Genomic DNA, 24114 nt, shown 5'->3' with positions numbered 1-24114 from the left:
ATCATGAACTCCTTATTACAAAATTTAGGCTAAAACTGAAGAAAGTAGGGAAAACCACTAGACCATTCAGGTATGACCTAAATCAAATCTCTTAATTATGCAGTGGATGTGACAAACAGATTCAAGGGGTTAAATCTTATACACAGAGTGCCTGGAAAACTGTGGACAGAGGTTCATGACATTGTATAGAAGGTGATGATCAAGAGCATCCTCAAGAAAAATAAAGGCAAAATGGTTGCCTGAGGAGACCTTACAAATTGCTAAGAGAAGAAGAGATCCTAAAGGCAAAGGAAAAAAGGGAAAATATACCCATTTGAATACAGAGTTCCAAAGAATAGCAAGGAGAGATAAGAAAGCCTTCCTCAGTGATCAATGCAAAGAAATAGAGGAAAACAATAGAATGGAAAAGACTAGCTATCTCTTAAAGAAAATTAGAGACACCAAGGGAACATTTCATGCAAAAATGGGCACACTAAAGGACAGAAAAGATAAGGACCTAACAGAAGCAGAAGATATTAAGAGGTGGCAGAAATACACAGAAGAACTATACAGAAAAGATCTTAGTGACCAGGGTAACCACGATGGTATGATCACTGACCTAGAGCCAGATATCCTGGATTGAGAAGTCAAGTAGGCCTTAGGAAGCATCACAATGAACAAAGCTAGTGGAGGTGATGGAACTACAGTTGAGATATTTCAAATCCTAAAAGATGATGCTGTTAAAGTGTTGCACTCAGTATGCCAGCAAATTTGGAAAACTCAGCAGTGGCCACAGGACTGGAAAAGGTCAGTTTTCATTGAATCCCAAAGAAAGGCAACATAAAAGATTGTTTAAACTACAGCACAATTGCAGTCATCCCACGTGCTAGAAAAGTGATGCTCAAAATTCTACAAGCCACACTTCAGCAGTACATGAACTGAGAACTTCCAGATGTTTAAGCTGGACTTAGAAAAGGCAGAGGAACTGGAAATCAAATGCCAACATCAATTGGATCATCGAAAAATCAAGGAAGTTCCAGAAAAACATCTACTTCTGCTTTATTGACTATGCCAAAGCCTTTGACTGTATGCATTTTAACAAACAGTGGAAAATTCTAAGAGATGGGAATACCAGAACAATTTATCTGCCACCTCAGAAATCTGTATGCAGGTCAAGAAGCAACAGTTAGAATTGGACATGGAACAAAAGACTGGTTCCAAATTGGGAAAGGAGCACATCAAAGCTGTATATTGTGACCCTGCTTATTTAACTTACATGCAGAGTACATCATGTGAAATGCTGGGCTGGATGAAGCACAATCTGGAATCAAGATTGCTGGAAGAAATATCAAAAACCTCAGATACGCAGATGACACCACCCTTATGGCAGAGTGTGAAGAGGAACTAAAGAGCCTCTTGATGAAAGTGAAAGAGGAGAGTGAAAAAGCTGACTTAAAACTCAACATTGAAGAAACAAAGATCATGGCATCTGGTCCCATCACTTCACAGCAAATAGATGGGGAAACAATGGAAACAGTATCAGACTTTATTTTGGGGGGCTCCAAAATCACTGCAGATGGTGACTGCAGCCAAGGTGACTTGCTCCTTGGAAGAAAAGCTATGAACAACCTAGACAGCATATTAAAAAGCAGAGACATTGCTTTGTTGACAAAGGTCTGTCTAGTCAAAGCTATGGTTTTTCCAGTAGTCACATATGGATGTGAGAGTTGAACTATAAAGAAAGCTGAGTACCAAAGAATTGATGTTTTTGAACTGTGGTGCTGGAGAAGACTCTTGAGAGTCCCTTGGACTGCAAGAAGATCCATCCTGTCTATCCTGAAATAAATCAGTCCTGAATATTCATTGGAAGGACTGATGCTGAGGCTGAAGCTGCAATACTTTAGTCACCTGATAGGAAGAACTGACTCATTAGAAAGATTTTGATTCTGGGAAAGGTTGAAGGCAGGAGGAGAAGGGGATGGCAGACGATGAGATGGTTGGATGGCCTCATTAACTTAATATACATGAGTTTGAACAAGCTCCATTGTTGGTGACAGACAGGGAAGCCTGGCGTGCTGCAGTCCATGGGACCCAAAGAGTTGGACATGACTGAGCAACTGAACTGAATGACTGATGTCCTATTGTATTACCAGTTTTATAATTAAATGGCATAACTGGGGGCAACAGAATAAGACTTCTTATTGAATGAACTAGAAAAGAATTAGCTGATCACTGTGTTTAATACAACAGAGAAAATCCACTATTTTACCAGAAGCCAGTCTAAATTATAATGTGTCTTTTAGTTATTTGAGGACATGTTTTAGTGTAAAAGATATCTAAGGAATATAATCCAAATAGGAACAATTGTATTTATTTTCTTCAAAGTGATTTAGAAGACTAAAATTTATGAAATAGCAATTGTATCTGCATAAGTATATATAATCACAATGAATTGAAATTAGCAAAACTATACTTGTTAGGACTGTCTTGAATTGTTGGAAAAGGCACTAAATTTAGAGGTTCTGTTTCAGTCATCATGCTTGATAAGGAGTTTGGATTGAAGGAATGATTACTACAAATCATTTATTAAATGCTCAGCCATATAAAATGAAAAAAGGTAAAATTTGGTTTACATATATTCTCAAGGAAGTTTCGTCAAATGTATTGTCTATATGATGTCAATAGGAAAGAGAAATTTTCATTTAGGCTATATTTTTATGGGCCAAAGAGGACAAATAATTGGTAACAAGTTTTGCCCTAGCTGATCGATCTCTAACCTTAAGTAGAAAAACTGTCATAGTATTATAGAAAATCATACAATATTTGCAATAAGGAGTTCGTGATCTGAGCCACAGTCAGCTCCCAGTCTTGTTTTTGCTGCCTGTGTAGAGCTTCTCCATCTTCAGCTGCAAAGAAAATAATCAATCTCCTTTCAATACTGACCATCTGCCAATGTCCATGTGTAGAGTCATTTCTTGTGTTGTTGGAAGAGGGTGTTTGCTATGAGCATTGCCTTATCTTGGCAAAACTCTGTTAGACTTAACTTACCTATTACTAGAGGTTTCTCTTGACTTCCTACTTTTGCATTCCAGTCCCCTATGACAAAAATGACATCTTTTTTGGATGTTAGTTCTAGAAGGTCTTGTAAGTCTTCATAGAACCATTCAACTTCAGCTTATCTGGCATTAGTGGTTGGGGCACAGTCTTGGATTACTCTGATACTGAATCATTTGCCTTGGAAATGAACAGAGATCATTCTGTCCTTTTGAGATTGCACCCAAGTACTGTACTTTGGACTTTTGTTGACTATGAGAGCTACTCCATTTCTTCTAAGGGATTCTTAGAAGTAGTAGATATAGTGGCCCACAGTAGTAGATATAATGGTCACCTGAATTAATTTCACCCATTCCAGTCCATTTTAGTTTACTGATTCCTAAAATCGTGATGTTCACTCTTGCCATCTCCTGCTTTACCATTTCCAATTTACCTTGATTCATGGACCTAACATTTTAGTTTCCTATACAATCTTGTTCTTTACAGCATCAGACTTTACTTCCATCACTGGTCACATCCACAACTGGGCATTGTTTTCATTTTGGCTCTGTCTCTTCATTCTTTCTGGAGTTATTTCTCCAAAACATTAAAAAAAAAAAAAAACAAACCCTAAGATCATGGCATCTGGTCCCATCACTTCATAACAAATAGATGGGGAAACAATGGAAATGGTGACAGACTTTATTTTCTTAGGCTCCAAAATCACTGCAGATGGTGACTGCAGCCATGAAATTAAAAGACACTTACTCCTTGGAAGAGAAGCTATGACCAACCTAGACAGGATATTAAAAAGCAGAAACATTACTTTGCTGACAAAGTCTGTCTAGTTAAAACTATGTTTTTTCCAGTAGTCATGTATGGATGTGAGAGTTGGACCATAATGAAAGCTGACCACTGAAGAATTGATGCTTTTGAACTGTGGTGTTGAAGAAGACTCTTGAGAGTCCCTTGGACTGCAAAGAGATCCAACCAGTCCATCCTAAAAGAAATCAGTCCTCAATAGTCATTGAAAGGACTGAAGCTTAAGCTCCAATTCTTTGGCCACCTAATGGGAAGAACTGACTCATTAGAAAAGACCCTGATGCTGGGAAAGATTGAAAGCAGGAGAAGGGGGCAACAGAGGATGAGATGGTTGGATGGCATCACTGACTCGATATACGTGAGTCTGAGCAAGTTTTGGGAGTTTGTGATGGACAGGGAAGCCTGCAACAGTCCATGGGGTCACAGAGTCAGACAGGACTGAGCGACTGAACTGAACTGAACTGAACTGATATAACATTTATCAAAAGTTTGCTTTTTGTACCTTTTTATTAAAAGGAAGCATGGTTTTGGAAGAGGGTATAGGCATTGGGGTGAGTTTGCTAGGTGGTAAAACTGTCTATTCTATCTTCATTTGTTCTTTTTTTTTTTCATTACAATTACCCTCCAATTATAGCACCACAATTTTTTTTCACTCTATCAATGTAATAATAGATCTTATTTCCTTAGAATAAGCCAAAAATGTGACATTAATTTATTTCAGCAAATGAATGAAATGAATGTTTTTTAAATTCTAGAAAAATGTATCTGTATATTTCATAAGCATTTGTACCAAGGGGCCAAAACACATTTTGTGGCTGGAAATAAGGTATATAGAGGAAAACAAGGTAAAAGGGAAATATTCAATGACTGCTTGTATTTTTTTAAACTTTTTATTTTATATTGGCATACAGTTGTCAAACTCAGCTGAGCGACTAACAAACACACATACAGAGTTGATTAACAATGTTGTGTTAGTTTTAGGTTTACAGCAAAGTGATTCAGTTATGCATATATTTTTATGCATATTCATGCATCTATTCTTTTTCTGGGCTTCCCTGGTAGCTCAGACGGTAAAGCATCTGCCTACAATGTAGGAGACCTGGGTTCGATCCCTGAGTAGGGAAGATCCCCTGGAGAAAGAAATGGCAACCCATTCCAGTATTCATGCCTGGAAAATCCCATGGACCAAGGAGGCTGGTGGGCTACAGTACATCGGGTCGCAAAGAGTTGGACACGACTGAGTGACTTCACTTCACTTCACTTCACTTCATTCTTTTTCTAATTCTTTTCCCATTTAGGCTGTTACAGTATTGAGTAGAGTTATCTTCCCTATAGAGTAGGTGCTTGTTGTTTATCCATTTTAAATATAGCAGGGTGTGGTGGTGGTTTAATTGCTAAGGCGTGTCTGACTCTTGTGATCCCATGGACTGTAGCTGCCAGGCTCCTCTGTCCATGGGATTCTCCGGGCAAGAATACTGGAATGGGTTGCCATTTCCTTCTTCAGAGGATCTTCCTGACCCAGGAATTGAACGCTGGATCCCCTGAATTGCAGGCAGATTCTTTACTGACTTATCTATGAGGGAAGCCCAGGTTGTATATATCAATAGCATTGTGTACATATCAATCCCCTATTCCCTGGCTATTCCTTCCCCCCACCCATTCCCCCTGGTAACCATAAGTTTGTTCTCTAACTCTGTGAGTTTGTCTAAATAGAAATATTGATCAATGGAACAGGATGGAAAACCCAGAAATAAACCCATGCACCTATGGTCAATTAATCTATGACAAAAGTGGAAAAATTAAACAATGAAATAATGGAGGTAAGATAGGCTCTTCAATAAATGGTGCTGGGAAAACTAGACAGCTATATGTTAAAAAATGAAATTAGAACATTCTTTAGCAGCATACACAAAAATAAGCTCAAAATAGATTAAAGGCCTAAATGTGAGACCAGACACTATAAAACTCTTAAGAGCACCCATGGATGATTCATGTCAATGTATGGCAAAAACCACTACAATATTGTAAAGTAATTAGCCTCCAATTAAAATAAATAAATTAATTTTTTTTAAAAAAAAACCTCTTAGAGCAAGACATAGGCAGAAGACTTTCTGACATAAATCGCAGCAACATCTTTTTTTTTGATCTGTCTCTCACGGTAATGGAAATGAAAGCAAAAATAAACAAATGGGACTTAATTAAACTCAAAAGCTTTTGCATAGCAAAGGAAACAATAAACAAAACTAAAAGACAATCCACAGAAAGGGAGAAAATATTTGCAAACAATGTGACTGACAAGGTGTTTGTTTTCAATATTTGCAAAGAGATCATGCATTTTAACATCATCAAAGCAAACAACCCAAGGCTTCCCTGGTTGCTCAGTGGTAAAGAATACACCTGTCAATGCAGGAGATATAGGGTCAGTCCCTGACCTGGGAAGACCCCACTTCCATGGAGCAACTAAGCCCACAACCCACAACTACTCTTAAGCCTAAACACTCCAGAGCCCAGGAGCCACAACTACTGAGCCCACATGCAGCAACTACTGAAGCCCATGAGCCCTAGAGCCCGTGCTCCACAACAATAGAAGCCACAACATTGAGAAACCCAAATGGCCTCTACAGAGTAGCTCCCGTTCACCTCAACTAGAGACAAGCACATGCAGCAACAAAGACCCAACACAGCAAAAATATAAATAATAAAGAAATAAATAAAAATTATAAAATACAATCAAATCAAAACGTGGGCTGAAGATCCAAATAGACATTTCTCCAAAGAAGACATATAGATGGCCAGAAGGCATATGAAAAGATGCTCAACATTGCTAATTACTTAGAGAAATACAAATCAAAACTATAATAAGATATCACCTCACACTAGTCAGAATGGTTATTATCAAAAAAGTCAACAAAAAATATATGCTGGAGAGGGTGTGGAAAGAAGGGAATCTTCCTAATCTGTTGGTGGAAATGTAAATTGATACAGCCACTATAAAGGTTTCTTCAAAAACTGGGTCTTCCCTAGTGGTTCAGACAGTAAAGAATCTGCCCACTATGCTGGAGACACAGGTTTGGTCCCTGGGTTGGGAGGATCCCCTGGAGAAGGGAGTGTCTACCCATTCCCTTTTTCCCTTAAGAATTGCAGTATTCTCATCTGGAAAATCCTATGGACAGAGGACCCTGGCAGGCTATAGCCCATGGGGTCACAAAGAGTCAGACACAACTGAGCAACTAACACTTCACTTCAAAAACTAAAAATACAGATACCATATGACACTGCAATCCCATTCCTGGGCATATACCCAGAGAAAAACATGGTCTGAATGGATACATGTATCCCAGTGTTCACTTTTTTACAATAACCAAGACATGGAAGCACCTTAAATGTCCATTGATAGTGGAATGGATAAAGAAGATGTATACACACACACATGATGGAATATTATTCACCTATTAAAAGAGAATGAAATAATGCCATTTGCAGTAACATGGATGGACCTAGAGAAGTCATACTAAGTTAAATCAGTCAGATAAAGAGAAATACTGCATGGTATTGCTTATATGCAAATCTAAAAATGATATAAATGAACTTATTTGCAAAATAGAAACATTCCTATATATTTTTCAATTTTTAATCATAGGAACTATGTTCTAAGGAAGAAACTCACTTTTGTGGTATGAGCCCCAGGCCTAAGCCTCTTATTAACAGTGAGAATGAGGCCTGGTTTATCATTTACTACCCCCATCATGTCTCTGATGACATTTCTCTATTAGTGATAAAGATAATTTACTGGTTCCTTACTTGATTCACAAGGCTGATGTGTGACTTAATGAGGTGATGTTCTCAAAGCATGCACTCCCCTGATGAGAAGCTTCATAGAAATAAAAAATATTCTTGAATTTAATTACAACTTTGCTATTTGCTTGTCTGGAAATTTGGTTCTCTTTCAATACATGGTAGAAAGAGCAAAATAAACAATAATTTGCAGAATACGTTGTTTATCTTAAGTTCTTCCACATTTGTTTACCTAAGACTTTTTCACCAAAATGAATGTAGAATTAATTTCCTTTCTTTCTATCTTTACATTTCAACTATGCATTGCAAATTTTAAAAAATGAATAAAAATTCATAACAAATTTTAAAAGATGAGACAGAGAAAGACATGCAATGAGAAGTCTCCTTCCCATCTGTTCCCATACTTCTCCACCCCTCAGTTTTTATATATCACTCAATTATTTCTTTATGCAAATATTAGCAACATGATATATATTTTAAGATTACACATTCTTATATCAAAAGGAGCATGATATCCATATTTATGCTTGTACATCATTTTTTATTCAGTTAATTTTTCCTGGAATCCTTTCTACATTAGAGCTCTTAATATTTTTTGTGTTGCAAATTTAGTTTATTTTGTTCTGAAGAACTAAAAGGTTATAGATTGCACTCCCCATGTCATCTTTTACTATATCTGCATTACTATTTCTTATTTATTTAATTCAACAAATGCTATTGACCTCCGTACTCTGTCCTTATCATTTTTTCTTCCACAGAGCTGTGCCAAAGTTCCCTATTAACTTACAAATAACTCTCCAGAACTGCGGTGATTTAAATGAAGGGATTAAAGAGAATGATGGGGTTTTACCTCTTTATCAAATCTAGAACAAGGGTAATTTTCTCCACTAATGTTTTTAAGAAACTTTAAGGTGTGTTCATTTACTTTATTATATCTCTCTGTTCCTGCATTCATGCATGCTCAGTCACTTCAGTTGTGCTCGACTCTTTGTGACCCCACGGACTATAGCCCTCCAGGCTCCTCTGTCCATGGAATTCTTCAGGCCAGAATACTGGAGTGGGTAGCCTTTCCCTTCTCCATAGGATCTTCCCAATCCAGGGATCGAACCCAGATCTCCCACATTGCAGGTGGATTCTTTACCAGCTGACCCACAAGGGAAGCCCCAAAGTATATGGTAAGTTACACATTTTTTGTGAAAGAACTAAATCAGTAGAGAAAGAAATTAAAATATAAACCCAAGTTCAAAGACAATCTACTTGATAATACCTTTCAAAAATGCCATAGTGATAATGTAAACTAAAGAGGTGTTTAGAACACTTTAGTTGGTAATTTTTTTTCCTACTTTTATAGTGCCCCAGGCTTCCCAGGTGGTGCTAGTGGTAAAGAACACACCTGTCAATGCAAGAGACATAGAGATGCTGGTTTAATCTTGGGAAGATCCCCTGGAGAAGAAAATGGCCACCTACTCCAGTATTCTTGCCTGGAGAATCCCATGGACAGAGGAGCCTGGCGGGCTACAGTCCATGGGTTCACAAAGAGTCGGACACAACTGAAGTGACTTAGCATATAGTGCCCCACAACAGACAAATGAACTTAATAATTCAGTAGCCATTCATAATTTCAGCTATATGGCATGTTATTTTGGTAATGTCCCCATTAGCCAATTGTGAACATACCTGATGAGCCAGTGACATCCATAGCCTTCAGGTTTCTGCACTTGATGACGGTCAATGTCATACGTCCAGCAGTTGGCAAATAACAAAGGGAAAACATGATTTCACCCAGATCTATACTTTCCTAGAAAGGAAATAAGTAACATTAGCAATTTAAAACACCAGATAGTGAAAAAAAAAATTACTGCTGAGTAAAAAAAATCACTTTAATGGACTATTTGAATTCCATTTTAAATTTTTTTATTGAGGATATATGTTACAATGCAAAAATGCTCTAATAAACAGGTAAGAAAAGAGAGTATATCGCAGGTGGTATTTTGATATATCTACTTGTATTTCTAACCAGAATCTCAAACTTAATACAGTCAGAATAAGACTGCTGGTTCTACTTATTTGCAAACATTTACTAAAACCAGTTCCTCTGTCATCTTTCCAAAATCAGGAAATGGTATCTTAATTCATCCAGAGGTTGCAGTTAAAAACCTAGCACTTACTTTTATTCTTCTTTTTCTCTCACCCCTAACACATCCAATCCACATCTTGCCTACATTATCTATAAAACATATCTGAAATTACTGACATTCTTTGCAGCTCTATTACTATTAATCTCATGGAAGCCACTTTCACTTTTTATCAGGATTACTGCAAAGATTAATCAGAAGCAGTCAGTGTGGTGACTTATGAAATGCAAACCACATTATCTCACTTTCCTGCTTAAAATCATCTAAACAGCTGGTATATCTAGGAAATTCCAGATTAATACCTTTTGTCCTGGTATAATTATCCAGAATATCTCTGTCTATTATTAAATATGTCTTTGTTTAGATAATGTATTACAAAGTCATTCACATAGGCCCCATGTGATCTGGTCTCATCTATCACTCTATTAATCTCTTGCCCCTTCCTCAGTTCACTCTCATGTAGGCCAAAAGCCTTTTTCTCAGTTATTCATCAGATGGTGTTTGTGCTTTTGACTTTTGCATTTTCTTTTTCTCTCCCATAACTTTATATGGCTGACTCAGCTCACCATATAGGGCTCAGCTCAAAAAAAAATCTCTTCAGTGAGGCCTTCCTCCTTCCTATCCTATACCCACCCTAATCACAGATTCTTCACATTTTTTCATAGCACTAAGCATCATCAGAATTATCTTTTAAATTCATTTTTCATTTCCCCGACTCCCATATGTAAGGTCTAAGGGAATATAGATCTTATCTATCTTATTTTTGTAACCTAGTGAAAGTACATAGCTGACTTTCAGTGCAGTTTCTAAGGAATGAAAATACTATTAATTAATCTGGATAAAAATCTGAACAGCTTTGCTTCATTTGTAAAGTAAAACTGTCCATAGTATCCTGGAATAGATAAATTTGCTGTCAAAGTCTGCATAGATGGTGGACAAATGAAAATGAGTGTGAACAATGCACATTCTGGATGCTTCTCAAAAAGTTGTTTACAGGAGTTAAATTAAATTATTCCTGGTTAGAAAATCTGTGGTAGATTTAATATGGGGAAGAACAAGTTGCTATTCATTCAGGTTCATAAAACTTGGTTCTTAAAAATTTTTCATGAAACACTATTAACATTTATTGGACTAATTCTTACAATTCAAGTTCTGATCTATGTAATTCCCATTTCTTTATTCATGGTCTAGAATTAGTGTTAGTTGCTCAGTCATGTCTGACTCTTTTCTACCCCACGGACTATGCACAATAGCCAACCAGGCTCCTCAGTTCATGGAATTATCCAGGCATGAATATGGAGTGGATAGCCATTCACTTCTCCAGCGGATCTTCCTGACCCAAGGACAGAACCTGGGGTTCCTGCATTGCAGGCAGATTCTTTACCTTCTGAACCATCAGGCCTAGCAATTAAGAGCATAAATATTAGAGTCAGCTAAAGTTGCACTGACTCCTGTTTTCTCCTTCTGAGCTGTGAGATCCTAGGAAATTTAATTAAGCTTTGAATCTCGGAAATTTCATTTTCAGATTGAAGAAAATATCCTCCCCACAGGGGTTTTAATCAGTAATTGAGATAATGTAAATAAAGTTCAAGGCATTTAACAAAGTGTCTGGCATATGATAAGGCATGCTGTTTTGTTCATTGCTGTATTGCTATCACATGGAGCAATGTCTTAACACATATCAGGCGCTCATAAATATTGGATAAGTGAAAAAAATAAATAGAAGAATTATTATTTTTAAAAAAGGGTAAGAAAATAATTATTTTAAAACAAAAGTATATCCAAATGGCTCTCCTCTGGGTTGTTTGCTGCACACTTAAAAGAGCAAGAAAGATCTAAAAGGAGAAGCCTGAGGAAAACAGGAAGGTACAGCCTCCTACAGGACTCATTCTTTTCCCTACCAAGAAAATATTGAGCATTATTTGTTAGGTACACTGGTAGGTGCTATAGATACTAAAAGAGAGATGGCATGATTCTGCCCTTGAAGATCTCAGCTGAGGAGGAAGTCAGTATATAAGACTATAAACAGCTAATAAAATAAGTCTGAATTTATTTATCTGATTCTTTACTTATTCTCTTTTCCAAGAATTTCTTTAGGCTCAGTTAATGGGTTAAAATTCTTTGTCTGTAGCCCATCCTTCTTTCCTTTTCTGGATGTTTGTCCTCCCAGGAACTATCAATCAGAGTAGGCACTTTTTGTTGAAAGCTGGTAAAAATTAAAGTGCTGTTAAACTGCTGTACTCAATATGCCAGCAAATTTGGAAAACTCAAAAGTGGCCATAGGACTGGAAAAGGTAAGTTTTCAATCCAATCCCAAAGAAGGGCAATGCCAACGAATGTTCATACTACTACACAATTGCACTCATTTCACACGCTAGCAAAGTAATGCTCAAAATTCTCCAAGCTAGGTTTCAACAGTACATAAACCGAGAACTTCCAGATGTTCAAGTTGGATTTAGAAAAGGCAAAGGAACCAGGGATCAAATTGTCAACATCTATTGGATCATTGAAAAGTCAAGAGTTCCAGAAAAACATCTTCTGCTTCATTGATTATGCTAAAACCTTTAACAGTGTGGATCAAAAAATTGTGGAAAATTTTTAAAGAGATGGGAATAACAGATCACCTTACCTGCCTCCTGAGAAATCTGTATGCAGGTCAAGAAGCAAGAATTAGAACTGGACATGGAAAAACAAACTGGTTTGAAATTGGGAAAGGAATATGTCAAGGTTGTATAGTTTCACCCTGCTTGTTTAACTTATATGCAGAGTACATCATGAGAAATGCAGAGCTGGATGAATCACAAGCTGGAATGAAGACTGCTGGGAGAAATATCAACAACCTCAGACATGCAGTTGACACCACTCTTTTGGAAGAAAGTGAAGAACTAAAGAGCCTTGGTGAAGATGAAAAAAGACACTGAAAAAGCTGGCTTAAACTCAACATTCAAAAAACTAAGACTGTGGCATCTGGTCCCATCACTTCATGGCAAATAGATGGACAAACAATGGAAAGAGTGACAGACTATTTTTGAGGCTCCAAGATCACTGTAGATGGTGACTGCAGCCATGAAATTCAAAGACCCTTGCTCCTTGGAAGAAAAGCTATGACAAACCTAGACTGCATATTAAAAAGCAGAAACGTTACTTTGACAACAAAGATCCATCTAGTTAAAGCTATAGTTTTTCCAGTAGTCATTTATGGATGTGAGAGTTGGACCATAAAGAAAGCTGAGCACTGAAGAATTGATGCTGTTGAGCTGTGGTGTTGGAGAGGACTCTTGAGAGTCCCTTGGACTGTAAAGATATCAAACTAGTCAATCTAAAGAAAATCAGTCCTGCATATTCATTGGAAGGACTGGTGCTGAAGTTGAAGTTCTAGTACTTTGGTCACCTGATGGGAAGAGCTGACTCATTAGAAAAGCCCTGTTGCTGGGAAAGATTGAAGGCAGCAGGAGAAGGGGATGACAGAGTAAAAGATAGTTGAATGGCATTACCAACTCAATGGACATGAGTTTGAGCAAGCCCTGGAAGATGGTGGACAAAGAAGCCTGGCGTGCTGAAGTCCACGAGGTCACAAAGAGTCAGATATGACTGAGAGACTGAACAACAACAACAAAAATTAAAGGATCCCTTTATAAATATAGAACAAGGTACCAAGTGCCACCAAGAAACATGTTGGGGATTGTGATGGATAAATTAGGCAAGAAATAGGAGAGATAATCTCAGAGACAACATATTTAGAATTCAACAGGACATGAACCACATTTTCTGCTTGTGCAGAAAAAAAGTACACAGAGACTTCTAAAGGGGTTAATAAAACATTTTCATACCTCTGACTGATGGTTTTACTTTTATACATCACACAATCTGTAGGAGTAATTTTCTTTTTCTTTTGATGTATCACATGTTTACAGGGTAGAACAAAGAAAGTTTGCTGTGTTTGGTGCCATCTCTGAAAGATCCTATCTGTGAATTGATTGCAACATAATTTTGACTATCGATAGGTATTGGCAAATATGAAGAGGTTAAATTGACGAGTGATTGAAGAACTAGCCCAAATAAACTGAAAGAAAAGAATATGGACCACTTTTTAAAGGACCACTTTGATGACAAGCTAGTTGGCTTTTTGCTCACTGAAGTACTAAGAAATCTACTTAAATGTGTCAATTCCATATAGTCAGGAGTTTTAAGGAAACTGGAATGAGCTGAGTGGGGAAAATTAATGTATTGTAGCCATGTGTAATAACTGCACAAAATTTGAGTCTTCGTTAAGACTAAGTTTTTCCTTTAGGAAGTAAAAATTAGAAAGAAGTAAAACTGCCCATATATAGAAAAGGGCAAAATATTCTCTAGGGTAAATACCAATATTCTTCAGCTTTTTAAATCTGGAAGCAATACAAGAGATAATTATGAGAAATGAACTTGATGAAGGTAAAGGGCTGTATGACCTATAAAAAGATCCCATAACAAGAGTGCATCAAATCTCTGGATTTTGGTGACAGTCTTCTGAGCTACAATGTGCATTGATCTCAGTACCCACCACTGAATCTGTCCCTATATTGATAGCCCTCTTCCAGGGACCAGACTGAGTTTTATTTGACTCTGTCTGTCCCAGAGCAATGCAGTTTATAAGGAAAGTCACTTTCAACAATCTGAACTTCCCAGACCCAGCAAAAGACCAGGAAATAAACTGAAAGGTCTCTGAATATACAGCATAAATATAATATAGTTATGAAGTAAAATTCTCTTATATAAGAATGCTATACCATCCCTATCCAACACCCATTTACTATTATTTTAGACAAAATTCTAAGAAGAATTTTTAATTGGTGTATTGATCTGTAACAGGTCAAAACTCACACATGAAATGTAAAGTTGGGAAAACTAACAGCACTAGGTCTAGCAAAGCAGAGATAAACAATAGCTACAGAGATACAAAGCATATAAAAAAGAAGCAAATACTGTATCCTAAAAAGGATAGCAATCTAGAATCATTTTGTATCAAAGGTGACTAACACTAATAATGCCTCAGTAACTTAAAAATGTCATCTTATTACAGAGTTGAAGAGTAATTAAAGTTCAAAATGATGATTCTGAGTCATCAAGCTAGGGAAAATTATCCTTTATGTTTTGTTTAAGAAAGTAGAGAAGTATACACTACTTTTTGTAGTTATTTTTATCCCCAAACCTTAAAGTGTTTAAAATAATAATTTTGGCTTAAAATGAGAAATGCTTTGAATTTCTGAAAATTTTATTTATGAGTAATCTCATTTACTGTAATGCTCTATAAATATGAACTCCCCATATTAACCTTTGAAAAACATTTGTGTCTTTATGCATATAGTTATTTGAAAGCCTACTATTAAGTCTAGGATATCATGTTCCATAAATTTTCTTTCAGATAGGACAACTTAAATTTAATTCTGATACACACACACATAATTGGTGAAACAGTCACAGTGACAATTTTCTTAATCCATTGGAATAAAGGGCTTATGAATAAAAGCTAACACTAGGGTCAGGTTAGACACTGTATCTTTGATTTCTTTTACCTGGTTCCACAGACATAGAGCTGGAGAGATCAAGATAATTAATGACTGGCTGCAGTCAACTTCTGAAACATAGTCACATTTATAAAGTTCTTGTGTGTACTGTCTCATTAAAACAGCAATCATTGGAAAGATAAATCAGTATGCAAACAGTTGCACTGCATATCTTATTTCAGGACTAACTGAACTAATAGTGAGCTCAAGATATGGAGAGGAGGCAGTTTAAAGGCTCAGTGACTAGTGTGTACAATAACCAACAGAAGCACTCCTTGAGGGAAATAATCCTTATGTTGGGTTTGAAGAATTAATGAAATTGAGTTTTACAGGGAAGAGTAGGAATAATGCTACAGGTGAGTACTATGATAAATACTCAGAAATAAAAATGGACAATTTATGTTGAGAAATATGGAGTTTGGCAACATGTTGAAGGAGGTTTAAGGCTAGATATAGTTGGTTTGGTGACTTCTCTGGGCAACAGGGATCCAAAGGTTTTGGAAACACTAGAGAGTGGGAGCTTGGCAGAGTGAAAAGGGCATAGGTTCCTGGATTGGAAAAGCCAGAGCTGAAAGCTACATATTCCATGTACTAGTTCCCAAGCACATGGCAAAAATATGACCTCCTTTAACTTCAGGTTGATCACAAGTAAAATGGGGATAATAACTTCTGCCTCACAAGGTAGGTATCATCCATATAAGGTGCCTGGCATGAATAGACATTCAGAAGTAATGATACCAATGAAAATAATGGTTTAAAAACATTTATTTATTTTGAGTAGGCTACATTAGGCCAGGAAAAGACCAAAGAGAGGGATCACTGAAGTAAGCAGATATAGGGAAGTGCTGGCTAAAGACATGCTTGAATTCAGATATATTAGAAGGATCATTAAGACTTATTTTAAAAAATCTTTAAATGAACAACTTGTTGCCATAGTGACAGCAGTCATCACATCCACTTAGGATCCTAAATGCAGCCTGCCTTCCAAATTTCCTGCTTGGTAAGAAAACAGATGGCTTTCCTCACTTTGTTAAATATGTTATTGGATCAAGTGAGTGTCTTCTTAAAGATACTATTTTACTTCATGAAATGAAGCTATAGTGAAATGCAGACCCAAAGAGGGTCTATTGAATTTAAACTACAGTAAAATACTTATATCTCTCTGACCCACACCTCCTATACACCTGAGGAAATCAATCAATCCATTTAACCCTATTTGGCCTTGGTGTTTTTTGGTATAAAATGAAGGTGTTCAAAGAGAAAAACTAGTTGATTTTCCAGCTCTAAAATTTTGTGTCTTAATTGCTAGTAAAATGAGGACTAAATAATATACATAGTTCAGGTATGTTTAGACTGGATGGACAGGCCCTTTTAGTCTTTGTGTGCTAAAGAGCCGACAAAACCTCATTGGAAAGACTAGAAAGGATCAGTTGGTGCTCATAGCTTGATTTCAAGTTTAAGAATAAGCAGTTATAAAACATAGCTGTCAATTAAATTCCAAGACAATGTCGTTCAGATGAGGAAGGATACAGTCCTTAAGGTAGAGAACATAGGGTTTATTTGGTTAGGGATTTGTGAGAAAAGACCATGTTGAACAAGTAACATTCAGGGTCATTTATATTGTTCCCTGGCTCTGCTAAAAATTCCAAGTATTTGACTCTCTGATACATGTTGGACACACAGGACTTTCAATATAGTCCATACTCCTCAACATGACACATAGTCCCTATCAAGTTGGTTCTTATGTTTTTTCTACTTTCATTTACAAATTCCTTGTTATATACAACAAACTCTTCATATTGCTCATGGGGTTCTCAAGGCAAGAATACTGAAGTAGTTTGCAATTCCCTTCTCCAGTGGACCAAATTTTGTCAAAACTCTCCACCATGACCTGTCTGTTTTGGGTGGCCCTACATGGCATGGCTCATAGCTTCATTGAATTAGACAAGGCTGTGGTCTATGTGATCAGATTGGTTAGTTTTCTGTGATTGTGGTTTTCAGTCTGTCTTCCCTCTGATGGAGAAGGATAAGAGGCTTATGGAAGCTTCCTGATGGGATAGACTGGCTGAGGGGGAAACTGGGTCCTGTTCTGATGGGAGGGGCCATGCTCAGTTCAGTTCAGTTCAGTTGCTCAGTCGTGTCTGACTCTTTGCAACACCATGAATCAAAGCACGCCAGGCCTCCCTGTCCATCACCAACTCCCGGAGTTCACTCAGACTCACGTCCATCGAGTCAGTGATGCCATCCATCTATCTCATCCTCTGTCGTCCCCTTCTCCTCCTGCCCCCAATCCCTCCCAGCATCAGAGTCTTTTCCAATGAGTCAACTCTTCACATGAGGTGGCCAAAGTACTGGAGTTTCAGCTTTAGCATCATTCCTTCCAAAGAAAGCCCAGGGCTGATCTCCTTCAGAATGGACTGGTTGGATCTCCTTGCAGTCCAAGGGACTCTCAAGAGTCTTCTCTAACACCACAGTTCAAAAGCATCAATTCTTCATTGTTCAGCTTTCTTCACAGTCCAACTCTCACATCCATACATGACCACTGGAAAAACCATAGCCTTGACTAGACGAACCTTTGTTGGCAAAGTAATGTCTCTGCTTTTGAACATGCTATCTAGGTTGGTCATAACTTTCCTTCCAAGGAGTAAGCGTCTTTTAATTTCAGGCTGCAATCACCATCTGCAGTGATTTTGGAGCCCCCTAAAATAAAGTCTGACACTGTTTCCACTGTTTCCCCATCTATTTCCCATGAAGTGATGGGATCAGATGCCATGATCTTCATCTTCTGAATGTTGAGCTTTAAGCCAACTTTTTTACTCTCCACTTTCACTTTCATCAAGAGGCTTTTTAGTTCCTCTTCACTTTCTGCCATAAGGGTGGTATCCTCTGCATATCTGAGATTATTGATATTTCTCCCTGAAATCTTGATTCCAGCTTCTGCTTCTTCCAGCCCAGCGTTTCTCATGATGTACTCTGCATATAAGTTAAATAAGCAGGGTGACAATATACAGCCTTGACGTACTCCCTTTCCTATTTGGAACCAGTCTGTTGTTTCATGTCCAGTTCTAACTGTTGCTTCCTGACCTGCATACAGGTTTCTCAAGAGGCAGGTCAGGTGGTCTGGTATTCCCATCTCTTTCAGAATTGTCCACAGTTTATTGTGATCCACACAGTCAAAGGCTTTGGCATAGTCAACAGAAACTGGGTCCTGTTCTGATGGGAGGGGCCATGCTCAGTAAATCTTTAATCCAATTTCCTCTTGATGGGTGGAGCTGTGTTCCCTCTCTGCTATTTACCTGAAGCCAGCCAGGAAGATCCCCTGAAGAAAGAAATGGCAATCCACTCCAGTACCCTTGCCTGGAAAATCCCATGGATGGAGGACCTTGGTGCAGGCTACTATCCATGGGGTCGCATAGAGTCGGGCACAACTGAGCGACTTCACTTTTACTTTCAAACTATGGTGGAGGTAATGAAGATAATAGTGACCTCCTTCAAAAGATCCCAGGCTTATACTGCTACACTCAGTGCCCCCAAGCCTGCAGCAGGCCACCACAAACCCACACCGCTGCTGGAGACTCCTGGACACTCACAGGCAAGTCTGGGTCAGTCTCTTGTGGGGTCATTGCTCCTTTCTCCTGGTGTACAAGGTTCTGTTTGTGCCCCCCTAAGAGTCTATTTCCCAGTCCTGTGTAAGTTCTAGAAGCTCTATAGTGGGGTTAATGGCGACCTCCGTCAATAGGGTTTATACCATACCCAAGTCCACTGCACCCAGAGCCCCTGTCCCTGTGGCAGTCCACTGCTGACCCATACCTCCACAAGAGATGTTCAAACACAGTTCTGTCTCAGTCTGTATGGGGTCCCTGGGTCCTGGTGCACAGAAGCTTTGTTTGAGCCCTCTTAGTGTCTCTGGTGGGAATGGGATTTGATTCTAAATGCAAATTTGCCCCTCCTACCATCTTGCATCTTCCTACCATCTAGGGCGTCTCCTTTGCCCTTGGATATGGGGTATCTTCTCACAGCCACTTCAGCACCTACTGTCTTACTGGGGTTTCTCTGACTTTGGACATGGGGTATCTCCTTCCTTTGGGCTCACTGCTGCAGGAAATGTATCCCAATCAAGGGTCCAAGTAGGGCAAGGGTGGGGAGAAAACATGACTTCAATGCCTTTTTCCATTAATTTAGTCATAGTGGGTCACACACTAGTAAAGTAATGCTCAACATTCTCCAAGCCAGGCTTCAACAATACATGAACTTTGAACTTCCAGATGTCCAAGCTGGTTTTAGAAAAAGAAGAGGAACCAGAGATCAAATTGCAAACATCAGCAGGATCATCAAAAAAGCAAGAGTTCCAGAAAAACATTTATTTCTGCTTTATTGACTATGCCAAAGCCTTTGACTATGTGGATTACAATAAACCGTGGAAAATTCTGAAAGAGATGGGAACACCAGACCACCTGACCTGCTTCCTGAGAAATCTGTATGCAGGTCAGGAAGCAACAATTAGAACTGGACATGGAACAGACTGGTTCCAAATAGGAAAAGGAGTACATCAAGGCTGTATATTGTCACCCTGCTTATTTAACTTATATGCAGAGTACATCATGAGAAATTCTGGGCTGGATGAAACACAGCTGGAATCGAGATTAGCAGGAGAAATATCAATAACCTCAGATATGCAGATGACACCACCCTTATGGCAGAAAGTGAAGAGGAACTAAAGAGCCTCTTGATGAAAGTGAAAGAGGAGAGTGAAAAAGTTGGCTTAAAGCTCAACATTCAGAAAACGAAGATCATGGCATCTGGTCCCATCACTTCATGGGAAATAGATGGGAAAACAGTGGAAACAGTGTCAGATTTTATTTCTCTGGGCTCCAAAATCACTGCAGATCGTGATTGCAGCCATGAAATTAAAAGATGCTTACTCTTTGGAAGGAAAGTTATGACCAACCTGGATAGCATATTATAAAGCAGAGACATTACTTTGTCAACAAAAGTCCATCTAGTCAAGGCTATGGTTTTTCCAGTGGTCATGTATGGATGTGAGAGTTGGACTATAAAGAAAGCTAAGTGGAGAAGAACTGATGCTTTTGGTCTGTGGTGTTCGAGAAGACTCTTGAGACTCTCTTGGACTTCAAGGAGATCCAACCAGTCTATCGTAAAGGAAATCAGTCCTGAGTGTTTATTGGAAGGACTGATGTTGAAGCTGAAACTCCAATACTTTGGCCACTTGATGCGAAGAGCTGACTCATTTGAAAAGACCCTGATGCTGGGAAAGATTGAAGGTGGGAGAAGAAGGGGATGACAGAGGATAAGATGGTTGGATGGCATCACCATCTAACTCAATGGACATGAGTTTAGGTAAACTCCAGGAGTTGGTGATGGACAGGGAGCCCTGGCGTCTGCAGTCCATGGCATCACAAAGAGTCAGACATGACAGAGTGACTGAACTAAACTCAGCTGAAGTGATACAACAAACTCTGCACTCTAGCTTTATCAAATACCTCATCATTTTTTAAACATTCATTCATTTATTAGTATGCTTGTGTTTATTGAGAACAGCCTAAATGGAAAACACTTTTCTTATCATTGCTGCTGCTGCTGCTGCTAAGTCACTTCAGTCGTGTCCTACTCTGTGCGACCCCATAGACAGCAGCACACCAGGCTCCCCCGTCCCTGGGATTCTCCAGGCAAGAACATTGGAGTGGGTTGCCATTTCCTTCTCCAATGCATGAAAGTGAAATGTGAAAGTGAAGTTGCTCAGTCAGGTCTGACTCTTAGCGACCCCATGGACTGCAGCCTACCAGGCTCCTCCGTCCATGGGATTTTCCAGGCAAGAGTACTGAAGTGGGGTGCCATTGCCTTCTTCGTTCTTGTCATTAGGGGATCACTGATGATCAGGACAAAATTTTTCTCCTTATAGGGCTTATATGGGATTTTGTGTAAGTTACATAGCCTCTCAGAACATCACATAATTAAGAGACAAAATGGAATAAAAAATACTTACGTCTGTATAATTTTAAAGTACATTTTTAAATCCAGTGTTGTACAGTCTTTTAGAGGGATTCCTGGGTTTTAATTGTGAGAGTAGAGATGAAAAATACTTGCTTCTTCCCATGAGGATCTAGGAGAACTTCAGAAGTGGGTGACTGAATCTTGAAGAATGACTAATGGTAAAGGAAATTACAAATAGAGGAAGCATCATATAAAGATGTTGTGAGGTAAGGCTTTTAAGTGTCTAACTATGACCAGAATGTAAACAAGATCACTGCTTTAGGACCCTTTCTCAATAATACTTACTCAGATCAACCCAGAATTTCTCTGTAATCAAGATGAGATCCACTTTCATGACTAATATCGATAATAATTTTCTGGGGAGGTTGCATTTAGACTTAAAAGGGATAATATGCAAAGATAATGTATGTTCAATTTGCAGACGCTCAAGAAATACTATTCTTTTCTTGTTTATAACAATATTTCTATTGTTCATGAGCATCATAATGTTGATTCTCAATAAAAAGCATACTGAATGAAAAAATCATAAAAGCATCAAGCCAGGTCAGTGGCAGCAGGGACTTCACTTCCGTTTGAAGATGTAAAGACTGCTCATTAACCAGAGAGCAACTGAGCTAAGACACTGTTCATGACTGTTGAGGGCTTTATGAGGAAACCCTCTAGAAGTGTGCAAGGGCATATCCATGTATGGCTCAAAACACTTTTGAGTCATTTAAAGGTACACAGGATTTGGAGAGCTGAAGTTGCATGATACGTATCTGCTAGTTTTATTGAACCTATTTCTTTATAGATCCCTTTACTCTAGGGTGATTTGGCATTATGTTTGCTATAATTCTATAGCACTCTGGAATTTCAAAATAAATACATCCCTAAGGTGGAAAAATTGCTTCTTTTTTTGTACATCTGACCATCTCTTCCACTCAGCCAGGGCAAGCAGTCTAGTGACTATGGGGAGCAAGGGAAAACGACGAAGAAGGTGCTTGGCAGAATTACAATTAGGAAATATAATTAACATTATAATCCTGTTCCAGTTTCTAGCTCATTTCCCTCCTTCTTCTTCAAAGAACCACACTTTGTGAACAACCCTTCCTCCCTGCCCTTCCTCTTTCTCTCAGTGATTCCGATTAAACTAGATTTCATCATGTTCAATGAAGATGGAGAAGAAATAACCAAATGAGGGTCTTATCAGAAAACCTAGTTACATTCCTGAATTTTTACCTCACATTTTCTTTACTGATTCTTTCCCACCATCTCCATTAAAAACAGAGAAAAGGCTCACCTGGTGTCCTTTAGCAGGACCTGCTAGTTTTTCCATAATGAAGGAATGCCTTTGTATTAAGCATATAATATTAAGCATTGTGCTTGGTCATGGAACAAAGATGAAACTTATTTGAAGTCAAGGCAGAAGTGGGCAGACAGCATAGTAGTGTTATAGATGGGACCATTATAAAGCATACTGAGCATTAAGTGCTTAATGATCACAGCCAAGAGCTATTATTGCCAAGGATGCTATTTAATATTGCCCCTGTTTTGTCTCAGTAGGAGAACCATTTTCAGCCCTTAATTCAAGCAGGAAATAACTACCTGACACAATGGTTTAACTCTTATACAATCCAATACAGCCATTTGGATTAGCTACCAGGAGTCATTGAATGCTCAGGTTGAAGAGATAGAGCTGAAACAAACCTTCCTGGATTTAACAAATGAAGTATCCTAACCATCTACATAAAGAGCAAATGGGATAGACTAATATAGACACTGGGACAAGAAGAACTTGGAACACAATTAGAGTATACAAATTTGATAAGAACTCTTCATCTTACTGGTTAAGAGATAAGGAAGTTTCTTGCTGAGAGAAACTGGAGACTTATTTTCAAAACTTAATTACTATTTATAGATAGGTTATAGAAACTTGTGTAGTAAACTGTATACAGCAGTCCTTAGAATGTTTGATGCCTTTAAATATCATTACAAAATTCCTGATTGAAGGAATTCTTCTCAGTTATTGCTATATGAAGATATTGAACTGGATGAATTTAGCTTCACTATTTTAAAAAATAAGAAATTGGTTTAATTGGTTCCACATTCCTTTGCCAAAGTTTTTTCTCCAGATAGTAGCCAGAGATCTTACAGCTAATAAATGAAGTCATGGCTCACTTCTGATCAAAAGCCATCAGTGGTCTCACATGTCACTCAGAATATCATTCAAAGTTCTTTCCATGACCTAAAGGCTCTCAGTGACCTGACCCTCATCTACCACGCTCATCAGAGAGGTTTTATCTGACCATACTATGAAGAGTGGCTCTGCCTCACTGCCAACTTCTTGTCCCTTACCTTGCCTCATATAGCACTTTCATTCACTGGAGATATTCATATTTCTTTCATTATCACCTGTTTCTACATAGTAAGCCTTATTAGACTGGGGACACTTTATGTCCTAAAACATCCAGAAGAATACCTGGCAAATAGAAGAACTAAACAGAAGTTATTGAACCTATAACATAGATAATTTAAATCCTTGGTCTAAATAGGCATAGCAGGTAACCAGCATCTGTTATAAAAATGTTCACCTAGTCATTATTTTTCACTGTGTGGGCAATATTTTATAGTCATCATATCAGTTATATCATAGTTGCTTCTCTATAAATAACTAGTTATAAATTGAAACATCTGCATCTACTTGGTACAGTAGCAACCTATTTAAACATAATTTCCTGCTCCTTAGAAAGAGTCTAAGCTCTTTCCTAGATTGCTATTTAATATGTGCCTATACTTGTAAATCATCCTATTACTTA

The 24114-nt window shown here is 38.1% G+C and overlaps 1 protein-coding gene across 1 annotated transcript in view; it reads right to left on the bottom strand.

Annotated features, from left to right (window-relative positions):
• Window positions 1–24114, bottom strand: part of SYT10 (synaptotagmin 10) — a 115848-nt gene that overhangs the window by 9212 nt on the left and 82522 nt on the right. The window contains exon 4 of the mRNA NM_001192912.1: window positions 9307–9427. Within this exon, the coding sequence (NP_001179841.1) occupies window positions 9307–9427 (121 nt within the window). The remainder of the gene's footprint in view (window positions 1–9306; window positions 9428–24114) is intronic.

Source organism: Bos taurus, chromosome 5, assembly GCF_002263795.3.
Source record: "Bos taurus isolate L1 Dominette 01449 registration number 42190680 breed Hereford chromosome 5, ARS-UCD2.0, whole genome shotgun sequence".
Taxonomy (NCBI): domain Eukaryota; kingdom Metazoa; phylum Chordata; class Mammalia; order Artiodactyla; family Bovidae; genus Bos; species Bos taurus.
The sequence above is the reverse complement of the archived record's forward strand: the minus strand, read 5'-3'. Positions and strand labels throughout refer to the sequence as shown.